General features: G+C 27.9%; 1 protein-coding gene across 3 annotated transcripts in view; it reads right to left on the reverse strand.

The window, feature by feature from the left end:
- Positions 1 to 12,822, reverse strand: part of LOC107457068 (MOB kinase activator-like 2) — a 221,308-nt gene that overhangs the window by 59,307 nt on the left and 149,179 nt on the right. The window contains exon 1 of one of the 3 annotated variants that reach the window (XM_016075115.3): positions 4,378 to 4,613. The exons of the other annotated variants lie outside the window; for them this stretch is intronic. Coding sequence (XP_015930601.1) covers positions 4,378 to 4,523 — 146 coding nt within the window. The 5' untranslated portion in view covers positions 4,524 to 4,613. Of the gene's footprint in view, positions 1 to 4,377; positions 4,614 to 12,822 lie in introns of those variants that run through there. 3 annotated transcript variants of the gene reach the window in all.

Genomic DNA, 12,822 nt, shown 5'->3' on the forward strand with positions numbered 1-12,822 from the left:
TTAAATGTTAATTGAAGAGAAATTAACAAAAGCATCAATCGCAAGATATTAAAATAGTTCAGTTATAAGTCAGCGATGCAATTGGAAAAATTGTTTTTCAAAAATAAGTATTGTTCTTTATTTTGTGTTGTAATTTTGTTTTTGTACAGCTCTTCACTGATAATAACACTGAGATATAATAACAGTTACAAATAATCCAGAATTTCATGATAATAAATAAATTCACGAAACATGTACCGAATATAAAATGTATTTAGTTTCTTAACAACCAAATCTAAGAACACGTGCTAGTTAAAATTAAAATAAAATAAAGAAGAAAGAAAGGAAAGAAATGCTTAAAAACTACTTTAAAATTATACTAAAATGATGACAGAACACATTAAAGATTGAATATAAAAAAATGTCGTTAAAGTTTATGGAAACTAAAAATATAAAGAGAACAAAATTTTATTTTAGATAAACGTCAACAGATATAAAAGGAAAGATGAAAAAAAAAAAAAACTGCAACAAATTTAAGGCACGAAAACTTTGTCACATCATGAAAAATTGAAGCATAAATCGTGTTTCACAAGTTTTTTAGGTAAAGTAGTTTTCTTCCTTCCTTCCTGTGGTACCAGAACGTTAACTCTAGGCAATCTTAAGCGAAACCGAAATTATGTTCGGGAAAAGCGACGATAGATAAAATATTTGCACCAATTCCTTTACCATATCTACATTTGCAAAATATATATTGTAACAAAAGTGCAAAAATGACTTCCAGAATGTGAGATGTGGAAACGCATTTAAACCATAAATCACTACGCAAAAGCATTTCACTACAAAGATGAAGAAAAGCAAGGGGTCCAGTTATTTCGCACGTAGTTTTGAAAAACGTGTTTAAACGTGCTAACTTTTCTTTTAAAGTTAAAATTTAATTTCTGGAATAGAAATCTCTTATTTGTTTTAAAATTATCAATATCTAGTACGCTAGGCAAGGAAACAGGATTTACATGGTTAAAAGTTTAAAAAAATAAAAATTACGAGTTATTATTTTAATCGAATTTAACAAAGCTATGTTTTAAGTTAGTTAATATTTAAGTTTATTAATTTAAAAAAATTGCGAGTTATTATTTTAATCGAATTTAACAAAGCTATGTTTTAAGTTAGTTAATATTTAAGTTTATTAATTTAAAAAAATTACGAGTTATTATTTAAATCGAATTTAACAAAGCTATGTTTTAAGTTAGTTAATATTTAAGTTAATTAATTAAAAAAAATTGCGAGTTATTATTTTAATCGAATTTAACAAAGCTATGTTTTAAGTTAGTTAATATTTAGGTTTATTAATTAAAAAAAATTACGAGTTATTATTTTAATCGAATTTAACAAAACTATGTTTTAAGTTAGTTAATATTTAAATTTTCAATTTTAAAATGAATAAAATACATACCCTAGCAGCAAAACAACCAACCCTCATTAGGACCAATATTAATTAATCTTGACTCAATATGGGTAACGAGGGACGATGTTATTCCAATATCAGCCCTATATAGAACCTAATATTTTATACCCATTATTCAACCAATATCCCCTATATAGAAATGTTAATGCCTAATATTAAAATCCATTCTAGAACCAACATCAAAAAATTTTGACATTCCAATATTGGTCCCTCTCCCTCGGTGTATGTGGTTTTAAGTGAAAGATTTTTTTAAATTTTTGTTTTATGCAATGTCCTCATTTAAACTGATATAAAATTTTCCGTTATTAATATAATTAAAAGAAAGAAACAATATCATTTTTAAAACGATTACGAGTACAAAAGAATAGTTGCAAAACTATATACATATTACTAAAAACGAAAACTCATAATATAGCAAGAACTAAAAAATAATGCTAATGTTTAAAATTTCAAAGTTTTGAAATTTTTAAAAATTATTTTTCAATAAAATTACGAGAATATTGTTGTCAAAACAGCCCACTTTTTATATGTATCTTTTAAAAGTTTTATGCATCATTTCAAAGCTTTATGTATAAACAACCAAAAAGTAAAAGAAATTATAATTCCTAAACTAGCAGGAAGCTTTTGCATAACACAGTGGATATCCATACTATTTTATAAATTAAAAACTGCCGTGAATCTTTATAATATTTAATTTTAAATTACTATTGATGGTTATGTTAGATGAAAAACAACTTACACTGAATTTTCAAAAATTATCAAAATATTGCTATGTTGAAAAATTGTCAAAATATTGCTCTAATGAAAAATTATCAAAATATTATTAGATGAAAAGCAACTCATACTGAATTTTCAAAAATTACCAAAATATTTTTAAAATATCTTACATATTTACTGAAGAATAAAAATCTCAATCATTTTAAAACTCGGTTAATCATCTCAAAACCTTATAATTTTTGTAACGCAAAAAAAATAATAATAATAATAAATAAGTAAAATAAATAAATAAGTAAAATAAATAAATAAATAAAATACGCCTCAACTTTTTAGAATAAAGTTTTGTCACCGCTGAATTTATATATAATAATTATAGTGAGCAAATTAATTTTAAGAATATGGAATATAATCTGCAAAATTTGCCTAATATATGCTCTAGAATATATGCATACATTGACATAGGCTCTAAAACATATGCATGCATTGACATATGCCTTAGAACAGAAATAATATTAGTATATAAATTGCAAAGGAAATTACATTTCACAGGTAAATAAATGTTGCGAAATTGCGCATAAACTTGATTTCTGTAAAAATAAAAATAAAATAAAAAATATAGAGAGAATTAAAAAAAAAATGCAAAGAAAAAATAAAAACACTTCCCCATACATATTGAAGATGTTTAAAAAAATTTTTTTTCTGGATAATTTAAAGCAATTAAAGCAAGTTCAGAACGCTTTACACACGCACAAAATACTACCAGATTTTCTTTTGAGAAAAAAAAAAAACAGTTAATTATATAGAGGTAAATTACGAAATTAGATTATACTGCGGCAGTGTATATGAGCGGTTACATCAATGCGATATATGAATCATAGTGTATCGACCTGATTCAAAAAGTTAAATTAAAAATCACAAAAGCTAGATAAAAAGTTCGAATTCTTAATAGATTTTCATTTAATAACAGGCATAGCTTCGCCGACAAGAAATCGCTACTAATCAAATATTTTTTCCTGACATATCTTTAAAACAGTCGGTACTACAAAGCATTGCAAATATCATCCTTCTTATGTAATAGCGTATACATTATTTCTTATGCACGTCTAATGGTTATAATAAAGAATTTGGGATATAGCTCAGAGAAAACAACGAAAGATAAACGACAAAGACATTGGTTGAACTTAATATATTGTATATTTCATCACATTTTTATTAAAATACGAAAATATAATTCATTCATAATTTTTTTTTTATTTCTATGAGAAGAACAATTAAAAAATGTCAAGTAATAAATCTTAAGAGATTTAACTTTAATTAAGTTTAAAAAGTGATATCTTCATCTACGTTTTTGTAGTTTACTAACAAACAGAGTTATATTTTCATAAAATATAGTTACTATCGCGTGTTTCTAATTCGAAAACCAAACGCTAAACATTTGTAGTTTAGCAATATATAATATATATAATTGACAAGAGAATTTAGGAATATAGCAAATAATTTTTACCAAACTGTCCTAGATGAATGATATGTAAGATAAAAGTAGAAAATGGGATAATAGTAACAGTAAAAAATATCGAAAAAATTAAGGGGAAAAAAACGCTCATACTGAATTTGATACAGTTAATTGTGTGCTCTGTGTACTTCAACGCTGTTTATTGCTTAATATTTAGAGATTTGAAAAAAAAATTCTTTAGAATATTCCTTTTGTCTGTAACAGTGAACAAATTTTTTAAGATCAGCTCAAAATTTCGTTGTGAAAGTAATTATAGCAATAAAGAAAACGAAGGAAATAAAAGTAAAAATATGACCACTGAAGCCGTATTCTTTTACTATTGTTGTGAAAGTAAATCAGTGTTAAATAAATTTAGAATTGTGAGAGAAATTTGAATTCTGAAAAACATTATCAAACAAAAGTATAGATATATAGTAAAGAAATAAAAAAAAAGGAGAAAAATTAAATAGTAAGAAAATAAAATTGTTCCTGAAATCCAGAAAATAAATTAAGACTTGAAGATAAAAAACAAATTCTTAAAAAAAACTTGTTTACATATCATGAAGCATTTAAAAAGCAAACAAGTAAAAAGACAATTAATATAAAGAAAACAACAAGATATATATAAGAAAGAATCGCTTTACGCCTCAAAACAAATATTTTTCAGTATAGGTGCAATACTGCCTGTACTTTCAAGAAACAAAAAAAAAAAGAAAGGTACACCTACCTGACAATACTTCGTACAGCATCTACGACAGTCATCATAGAAAATTCCCTTAATGATGTTGACAGTTTCTTAGAATCTCGAGTAGGCGAAACGCGGTTAGTCCATGACCCATTGCTCCTTCGTTTTAGTCGTGTATCGAATGTCATCGATGAAATAGTAAGTTAAAACCCAAAATAAAAGCGCACAGTAAAAAAACAACTACTAAGGGCCGGCAAATTCTGGTCGCCAGGACTATGTTATCTAGTTGGGCTAGCAACGTACCTTCCAATCGATCTCATCGAAGATAAATGCCCGTGACGCAGAAAGAACTTGCTATTCTAGTGTTAAAACTAATTTTTTCAATGAAGGAAAAAAAACAAAAAAAATTTTTTTTTCAATCGATCACAATACTTTCCCATCGTTTTTAACTATCAAATGTTAAGGAAGTAGCTCTGAGAAGATAGTGAGAAAAAATCAATTATAAAATTAATAAAAAAGGAACGTTCGGAATTTGAACTTTTTCATTGAACTTTTTTCACAATTCTTCGAATCGTTTCACGACACTGCTTACCGGGGAAAATTTTATTTATTTACTTATTTTTATTTTTAAAAAAATGGTTTGCTGCTGAATTGCGACATTAGAAACTTGAGTAAATCTTGGCGAGGTGTACTAAGGTGTTGGAATAAGTAAACGAGAGTGACACGTGCAAACGTCAACTGGCTCGTGAGTCTTTAAGAGGTTATCATTTTTATGAACTTATTCAATAAACTTAAAACCAAATAAAAGCCAGTTACATGAAAAAAATAAAAGTTCTAATGGAAGTTACTCTTAACCGACGAAATTTTATGTCTCTGTTGCGTAAGGAAAGCTACCGTGTTTTATTATCACTGAACGTTGCGTAAAGAATACTCGAGTAGGTAGAAGAGAGGGGGGAAAAACAAAGAACAATATACATTTTGGGCACGTTAAAAAAAATTCCAAGTGAAAATCAAACTCGGGTATGGAAACTTTTTTTAATAACAAAATAGCTACACATGCCATTAATTTCAACTCTACAAGACATGTACATTTTTTTTTGGCCAGACTATTTTTATATAAAATTAATAATTATTATATGTTTATTTTTAAAAATTTTCTCAATCCTCATAATTTAGTTTCTAGATTTATTTTTATTTTTTTGAATAAATTCAGGACATCAATAAAATACTTATTAGTTTACAAATAATGCAAACATATAATTGAAATTTAGCATGCATTTGCTATTGCTGTTGTTTGAGGCAAGAGATTTTATATTTTATAACCGTCGTTCAACAGTCTGCCCAATTTTTGAGTTTACAACTACCAATGTTCAACTCCGTAGCCTTGTAATTTTGAACTTAATCCAGAAAACAAAGAAACTCCTTCCTGGGTCAAGTATTGGGAGAAACTTGCCTACGTGGAGGGCTTTTTTGTAGAACTAACATGCATCTACCACTGAGGATATTTTGATCGGTGAGAGCCGGGTGCGGAATTCGCATTGCCCAGCCATCGCTGGGATTCGAATCCGGTTCACCTCAGTGGGAGGAGACAGCTCTATCCCCTGAGCCACCACGACTCCAAGCAGGAAAAAAAAAAACTGTAATTGGCTTTTCAAATTCAGAAGAAAAATAATTTTTTAAATCAAATAACATAAAATTTTGAGTGAATTGTATTTTATCTTGAAACTCTTGGCAATCAAACTAATCGATAGCCTGGCATTTCTTCAGATTGCTTTTAACTTAATTACGGAAGAAAAATTAATTACACTCATTTTCCTAAAAACTATAGTTAAAAAAATATCACAAATGATTGCATCTTTAATCCTGATTTTAAAATGTCTTTATCAACAGAATTTTATTCTTATAAATTTATAATAAGATTAGTACATGGAAACTACAGTGAATATGGTAAAATTAATCTTCAGTTACCTATTGATTCTTTTCATCTTACTAAATTATGACTAAATGCATAGAAATAAACCTTATTCATTGCCTACAATATAGAGATACTTTGAAACTTCTTTAAATGGATTTAGATTTTTATCTGAATTAATTCATATTAAATTCATTTATATTATGCATATATGTAGTTGCAAGTATGTTTGGAAGATCATTTTTTTTTTAAATTATTTACCTATCACTTAAAGAAATTATAAATTGTTTTTGACACAATATATCTGCAATAAGTTACCAAGGTCCTTGAATTACACATTAAATGTCTACGTCAACATGAATTTATGACTTGCTCATTGGTTTTTCTTTCTTCTTTATGTTCCCATCTTGAAAGCAACTCTTAAAAAATACTATTTGCGCAAATAATTACTTATAATTTTATCAAAAACTGTGCAGATTTCAAAAAAATTAAAGCAATAAAACACCTAACATATATTAGTTTATTTTAATTTAGTAAACATCCTCGAAACTAAATTTTAAAAATAAATAAAAAAAATATATATTCTTTTTTTAATTTTATTTCCAATGGCAGAGAACTTGACATAAAGGGGAAAAAAGACATGAACAAAAAAAAAGTCATTGTCTCATTCGGTCTCGAGCCTCCCAACAACGCTCGACCAAGGAACTCCCACGAAGCGTTCTGCAGTGTGAAATGTGATGACCATCCATGATGACGTGATCCCCCCAGAAATAACAAAAGGGGTCCGGGAGGACACCAATAATAAAAAATATAATAATAAATTTATATCTTTGTAGTTTGAAAATAAAGTAGTAGTTCCAAAATATTTTTTTTAAAAAAAAAACGAAAAATATTATTCCGAAGATGGAAATTAAATTATATGATGACAATATTTAAAAATAAAATTAAAACAAGCAATAAAACTTTAAGAACAATCATTTTTTTCTTAATTACATAATGAAGAGTATTCTGCTCTTTTATATAAATATACAATGCAAACTGAATTATAAAATTAAAGAAAAGTTTGAGATTCTCCCAGACTTAAGTTTTTTTTGCCTCCTTCCTACAATTTTTAAACTAAAATTACAGCTTAGTACTAAAAATAATTATTTGCTGAAGCTGATAATTAATTATCAAATAAATGTTGCAGGAAATAAGGATTTTTTTTTAAAGTTAAACGCACAGTTCAGTAGACTAATGAACACCCAAGACGAAAGATAAGGAAAAACGTTTCGGTTGAACTTCTAGTGACAAACCTTTTTATTATTTTTATTTAATAGCTTTTAAATTCTTTTGAACCATCCACTTTATTTTAAAGTTTTCATTTTTTTTTTCAAATCAATCAAAAGATAGAAAGCTTTGAACCCTGAATTTTTGGAATCAACAAAGAGACACTCACCCCGACCAAATAAAAAAAAATAAAAAAAACTCAAATAAACACGTTGAAGATCTAACTTCTAATTTATCTAACTTCTTTTTTATATTCACGACCGAAAAGGTTATCTTAGATATTTGGAGCTAGCAGAGCAGACTTAAGTTCCAAAACAAACCCTAAATTAAGAATTTAAAAAATATTTAATTTTATTTTCTTTTACGCGACTCTGGTAAAAACATTATTTCCTCATTAAACGTAAATCAATGCAGGTTCAAAGCAACTCAACGCTTGAAAAAAAAAGTTTTTAATTTTTTCAATTTATGAAAAAATAAAGTTCAATGTTAAGTTTGTCTAAAAGGAGCTGCATACTGCTCATACTGTTTCAGTCACCAGAGCTATTTGAGAGATATGAGATAATAGCGCAAATATTTCAGAAAGCTATAAACCGTTTCTAATGCTATATTGCTTTACTGATCATTAGCTTACTAAAATTATGCAAGGTATGGTTTTTCTAATTATTAAACTAATATTTTTACTTATGCAATAGCAAAACATTGAAACATTTCAATTGTTTGTGCTATCGAAAATATTATATCACATAGCAAAACTACATTATAAAGCAAATGAAAACTAAAAAGAATTAAAAGCTTTTAGTTTTTCAAATATATAATTTTTCTTTTTTTTTCCCCTTTTTGAGAAAGGCTATAAACAGGGTGCAAAATAAGAAACGGACGAACCTGAATAACATTTGATCTAATGATCGGATCTTCACATTTTAGGACTCAATCTTAATGGTTCGCGGGGGTGGCTTCAAATATCTTAATTAAATAGAGCAGACGATATTTAACAAAATTCAAGCGAAATCGATCGAATAGTTTCTGAGAAATGGAATTTTGAAAAAAGTATATTTTTTAAATTCGACTTCTCAGAAACTAGTCGAACGATTTCGCTCAAATTTTGTATTTTGCCATTCAAAATGATGCAAAATTTGTATACTTTGCAATTCAAAGATTTTTTGACTTAAATAAAGTAATAAAAAATTAATGTTTATTAAAAATTATTTTTTGTAATTATTTGTAATTTTAAATTTTTTGCATCTAAGTAAATATCCACTTAAGTTTATTTTATACATGGAATTATCTTTAGGTAAACGAATTTTATAATTGTGTGCAAAAACTTTTAAATTCGCTTAAAAAGTTTCCGAAACATGGTGAAATTCAGAAAAAGTAAAATTAACATTAAGGGGTTCAAAATTTGGACCGCTTTTCTGACTGAACTATTGAGACCATATTTTGGGAATCAGAAATCCAAATCCGGCGAAAAAAAAGTATGTTTATTCAGAGAAAATACGTTTTTGTCTGTGATTTCGTAACTTAAAATATCGTATGCACTAATTAATTAGTATATATGAGCATACCCTCTTAAACCACTAATATTGAGTCTCAGAAAGTGAAAATTCAATCAATAAAACAAAAGTTATTTAAGGACATCAGTTTATGTTTTATTTTATTTATTTTTGAGTATTGTTCATATGAAACTTTGCGCACTATATTCAGACTAAGAATCATTTAGTGCACAATTAGTTAGAATTTCAGTTGCAATAATTAGAATTTAGCAGTTATCGAAAAAGTCTAGCAGCGCCTTATACTTGTGTAAGTTGATATTTTATTCAAGTATTTGCCATTGGAGGAGATTTATAAAATTAATATTTTTCAATAAAGATATTCGGACTTTTTCTTTTATTGATAAAACGTTTTCTACGGTCCTACTTTTACAAGGGACGCAATTCTAAGAAACCAAAGTAAAATATTTATATATATAAATAAAATAAAAAACTATGTAGGGAAAGATCAATGAGAAGATTTACAAATGATTGAATATACAAGGAAAGAACTCTAGCAAGTCTTAGAAAATGCGATTTTTAATGCACTAAAAAAATAAAAAATTCCCCTACTTCATTACTAATTTTTAATGAATAAGGTTATTTACCTGGACTCAAATGTATTTTATAAACAAAACATCATTCTTAAAAAATCCCTGATTTTATTTTGAAAAAAAATTAATTTAAATTGGTTTTCTTTTATGACCCATTTGAAAAAGAACATAGTTGATTATTTTACGGATTAAACGAAATATTAAAATTCGAGTAACGCTGATGTAAAAGTAACATTTAAAAGGCACGAATAGGTTTCCAAAATACATAGATATGAGGTAGTTATGATATGCTATCAAAATGTTCATAATTTTATCATGATACATTAAAAGTTTTTACCCGAAAAAAATACTTAATTGAATTACCTGCTCTCAAACTCAACTAAGAGATTTATTTTGATTGAAAGCTGATTTTCTTATCTAGAAAGAGCAATTATTTGCGTTTCTGCAGTATTGAATGAAACCAACTGATAAAATATGGTATATTTCATCAAAAACTTGCAATTGGTGTTCAACGTATTATAAAGATCTAAATATATTTTCGCAATGAAAAAAAATTTACTTTCACAAAGGAAATAATTATTAGATAGAAAATATAAATAAGTTATAGGGAAATTAATTCAAAGATTAACAATATTTAAAGTTTAAAAAAGATTGAAGGCTTAATTATGACTATTTCATTGAACATACATAAAACAAGTTCAAAATCTCGTGCTTTTTTTTTCAAAAAATTATACTTTTTATTTAAGATTTGTCTTTACACATTTAAAAATATGCAAAATATGTGAATAAAAATATGTGATAAGCAAGTTTTTTTGATTATTAAAAATATATATATTATTTAGACCTACATAACTTATTTAGAAAAATACATCTGTGATAAATACATGACCAGATTTTCTAATGGATATAGCAGGACACAATCATTGTATTATACTTAAATAAAATATTACTCGGATTTACAGAATTAAATAATTGTTTATAATTTATTACTCACAGCAATTCAAGGCTCTAACAACAAGAAAATTAACTTTTAGTGCAATTTAAACATGATTGCGTGAAGCTAACCAGAATATTGCAAAATTGGTAACTAAATATCGGACTACACAAAATTGTAATAGTTAATAGCATTACCTTACTATAACGCATATTTTTATTGTTAAATAAAATTTACCATAAATTTTTGGATTTATGTATTAGAATTATTTATTTAAAATTGCACACTAGATGGCAATAATCGAAATGAACAACCTAGCTATAGAGAGAGAGGGGGGAAAAAAATATCTCAATGTCAAATAACACAAGCTGTCAGATAATGTCGAAAGCTCCAATTATTAGTTTCATAATTTGCATCATATATCATAGATTTAAAAAAAAAATTACTTATTGAGTTAATTTACGAATTATTTTTTAACAAATAAATATTCATAGTTCTTATGAACAAGTTCTCAAATTTTAAGAAATAAAATAAGGTTCAGAGGAATGGAAATTATGTTTTTCTGGCCAGGAACTGAGCAATTAACTTTTGATGGCTAACAGCAGATTTGTTGAAAGCGCCAGATTTCAATTAAGTGAGATAATCCGTTTTTTGAACGTGTTCCGAAGTTAGAGCAGATTTTACGTGAATGTGATAAGAGATTTTTACAAGTGCAAATCTAATACTGAGACTAAAATATTTAACAACACATTTATTAAATTTGTAGTTTGATTTCAAAGTGTAAATTTTAAATCAAACCTCAATTAAGCGAGATACGGCGTGATATAAAAATTCAAGAAAGTTTATATTCTTAATAAAAACTTGAACTTTTGATTTTCACTGAGTTTTAATATTTCACGTGCTATTTATTTACCTTTTTTGAAGACAGCAAGTAAAATTCATTACTGTTTTACCAATTGTGCCTATTTCTTAGTGACATCCAAGGATTCTCAATCTATTATTATTCAAAATCCCGAAAATGGAGACCGGAATCAAATAAAGCTGTTGAAATCATAAAGTAGGAAGAAAGTCTTTTATTCAAGTTTAATGAACCTATAGGGGCGGATCTACAGTTGAAATAAAATAGTCCTCTTCATCAGAAAGCAAGGCGGCATTCATAGTAAACAAAAGAAGGTTAATTAACTTTACAGCTAAACTTTATTGATTGCGAATTGAGTTACTAAAAGTCCTTCGAATCGGGAAAGAGTGCTTCATTTTTATTAGTTACACTTTCAACAATAAGATAAGGCTTATTTTAGTTTTTAAAAAATATTAGATAAAGATAACATCTTATATATTTTATTTTATTTTATAACCGTTACTAAACAGCCGACATAATTTTGAGTTTACGACATCCAAAGTTAGACTCCGTAGCCTTGAGATTTTGAACCCAATCCAGAAGACAAGGGAACTCCTGGATCAAGTATTTAGAGAAACTTTCCTTCGTGGAGGACATCTGGATGGAACTAACCCCTATTTGCTTTACATGGAGAGGAAAACCACGACAATCTCCAACGGTTACCCTGACACCAAGGGGACTCTAACCCATGATCCGTCTAGCACTGAGGATATTTTAAGTCAACACTGTAGTTGGTGTGGAATTCAAATCGACCAGCCATCGATGGGATTCGAACCCGAGTTACCTCATTTGGAAGCGAGCGCTCTATCTTTTGAGCCGCCATGGCTCCGACCCAAATTTGAGTCTAGTTTACGACTAACAATGTTCAACTCCGTAACCTTGCGATTTCGAACCCAATCTAGAAGACAGAAGACAAGGGAACTCCTGGATCACTATCCCCAGAGGTAATGAACTAGTGCATATTTTAGTTTTTATTTAGTCTTATAACTGTCGATGAACAGCCGACCCAATTTTTGGGGTTTACGATTACTAATGTTCAACTCCGCAGCCTTGTAATTTTGAACTCAATTCAGAAAACAAGGGAACTCCTGGATCTAGTCTTATGAGAAATTTACCTTCGTAGAGGACTTTAAGATGGAACTAACCCGCATTTGCTTTACATGGTGGAGAAAACCACAAAAACAACCCATGGTAGGCCTGACGGCAAGGGGACTCTAACCCATGATCCATCTACCACTGAGGATATATTACGTCAGCACTGTGGTCGGTGCTAGCCGGGTGCGGAATTCGAATCGATCTGCCATTGCTGAGATTTGAACTCGGTTCACCTCATTGGAACTAGTGCATATTGCGACTTTTGCAATTAAGTTATAAATCTTTCGAAAATAGAAGTG

The sequence above is a fragment of the Parasteatoda tepidariorum genome, chromosome X1 (genome assembly GCF_043381705.1).
Source record: "Parasteatoda tepidariorum isolate YZ-2023 chromosome X1, CAS_Ptep_4.0, whole genome shotgun sequence".
Classification (NCBI taxonomy): domain Eukaryota; kingdom Metazoa; phylum Arthropoda; class Arachnida; order Araneae; family Theridiidae; genus Parasteatoda; species Parasteatoda tepidariorum.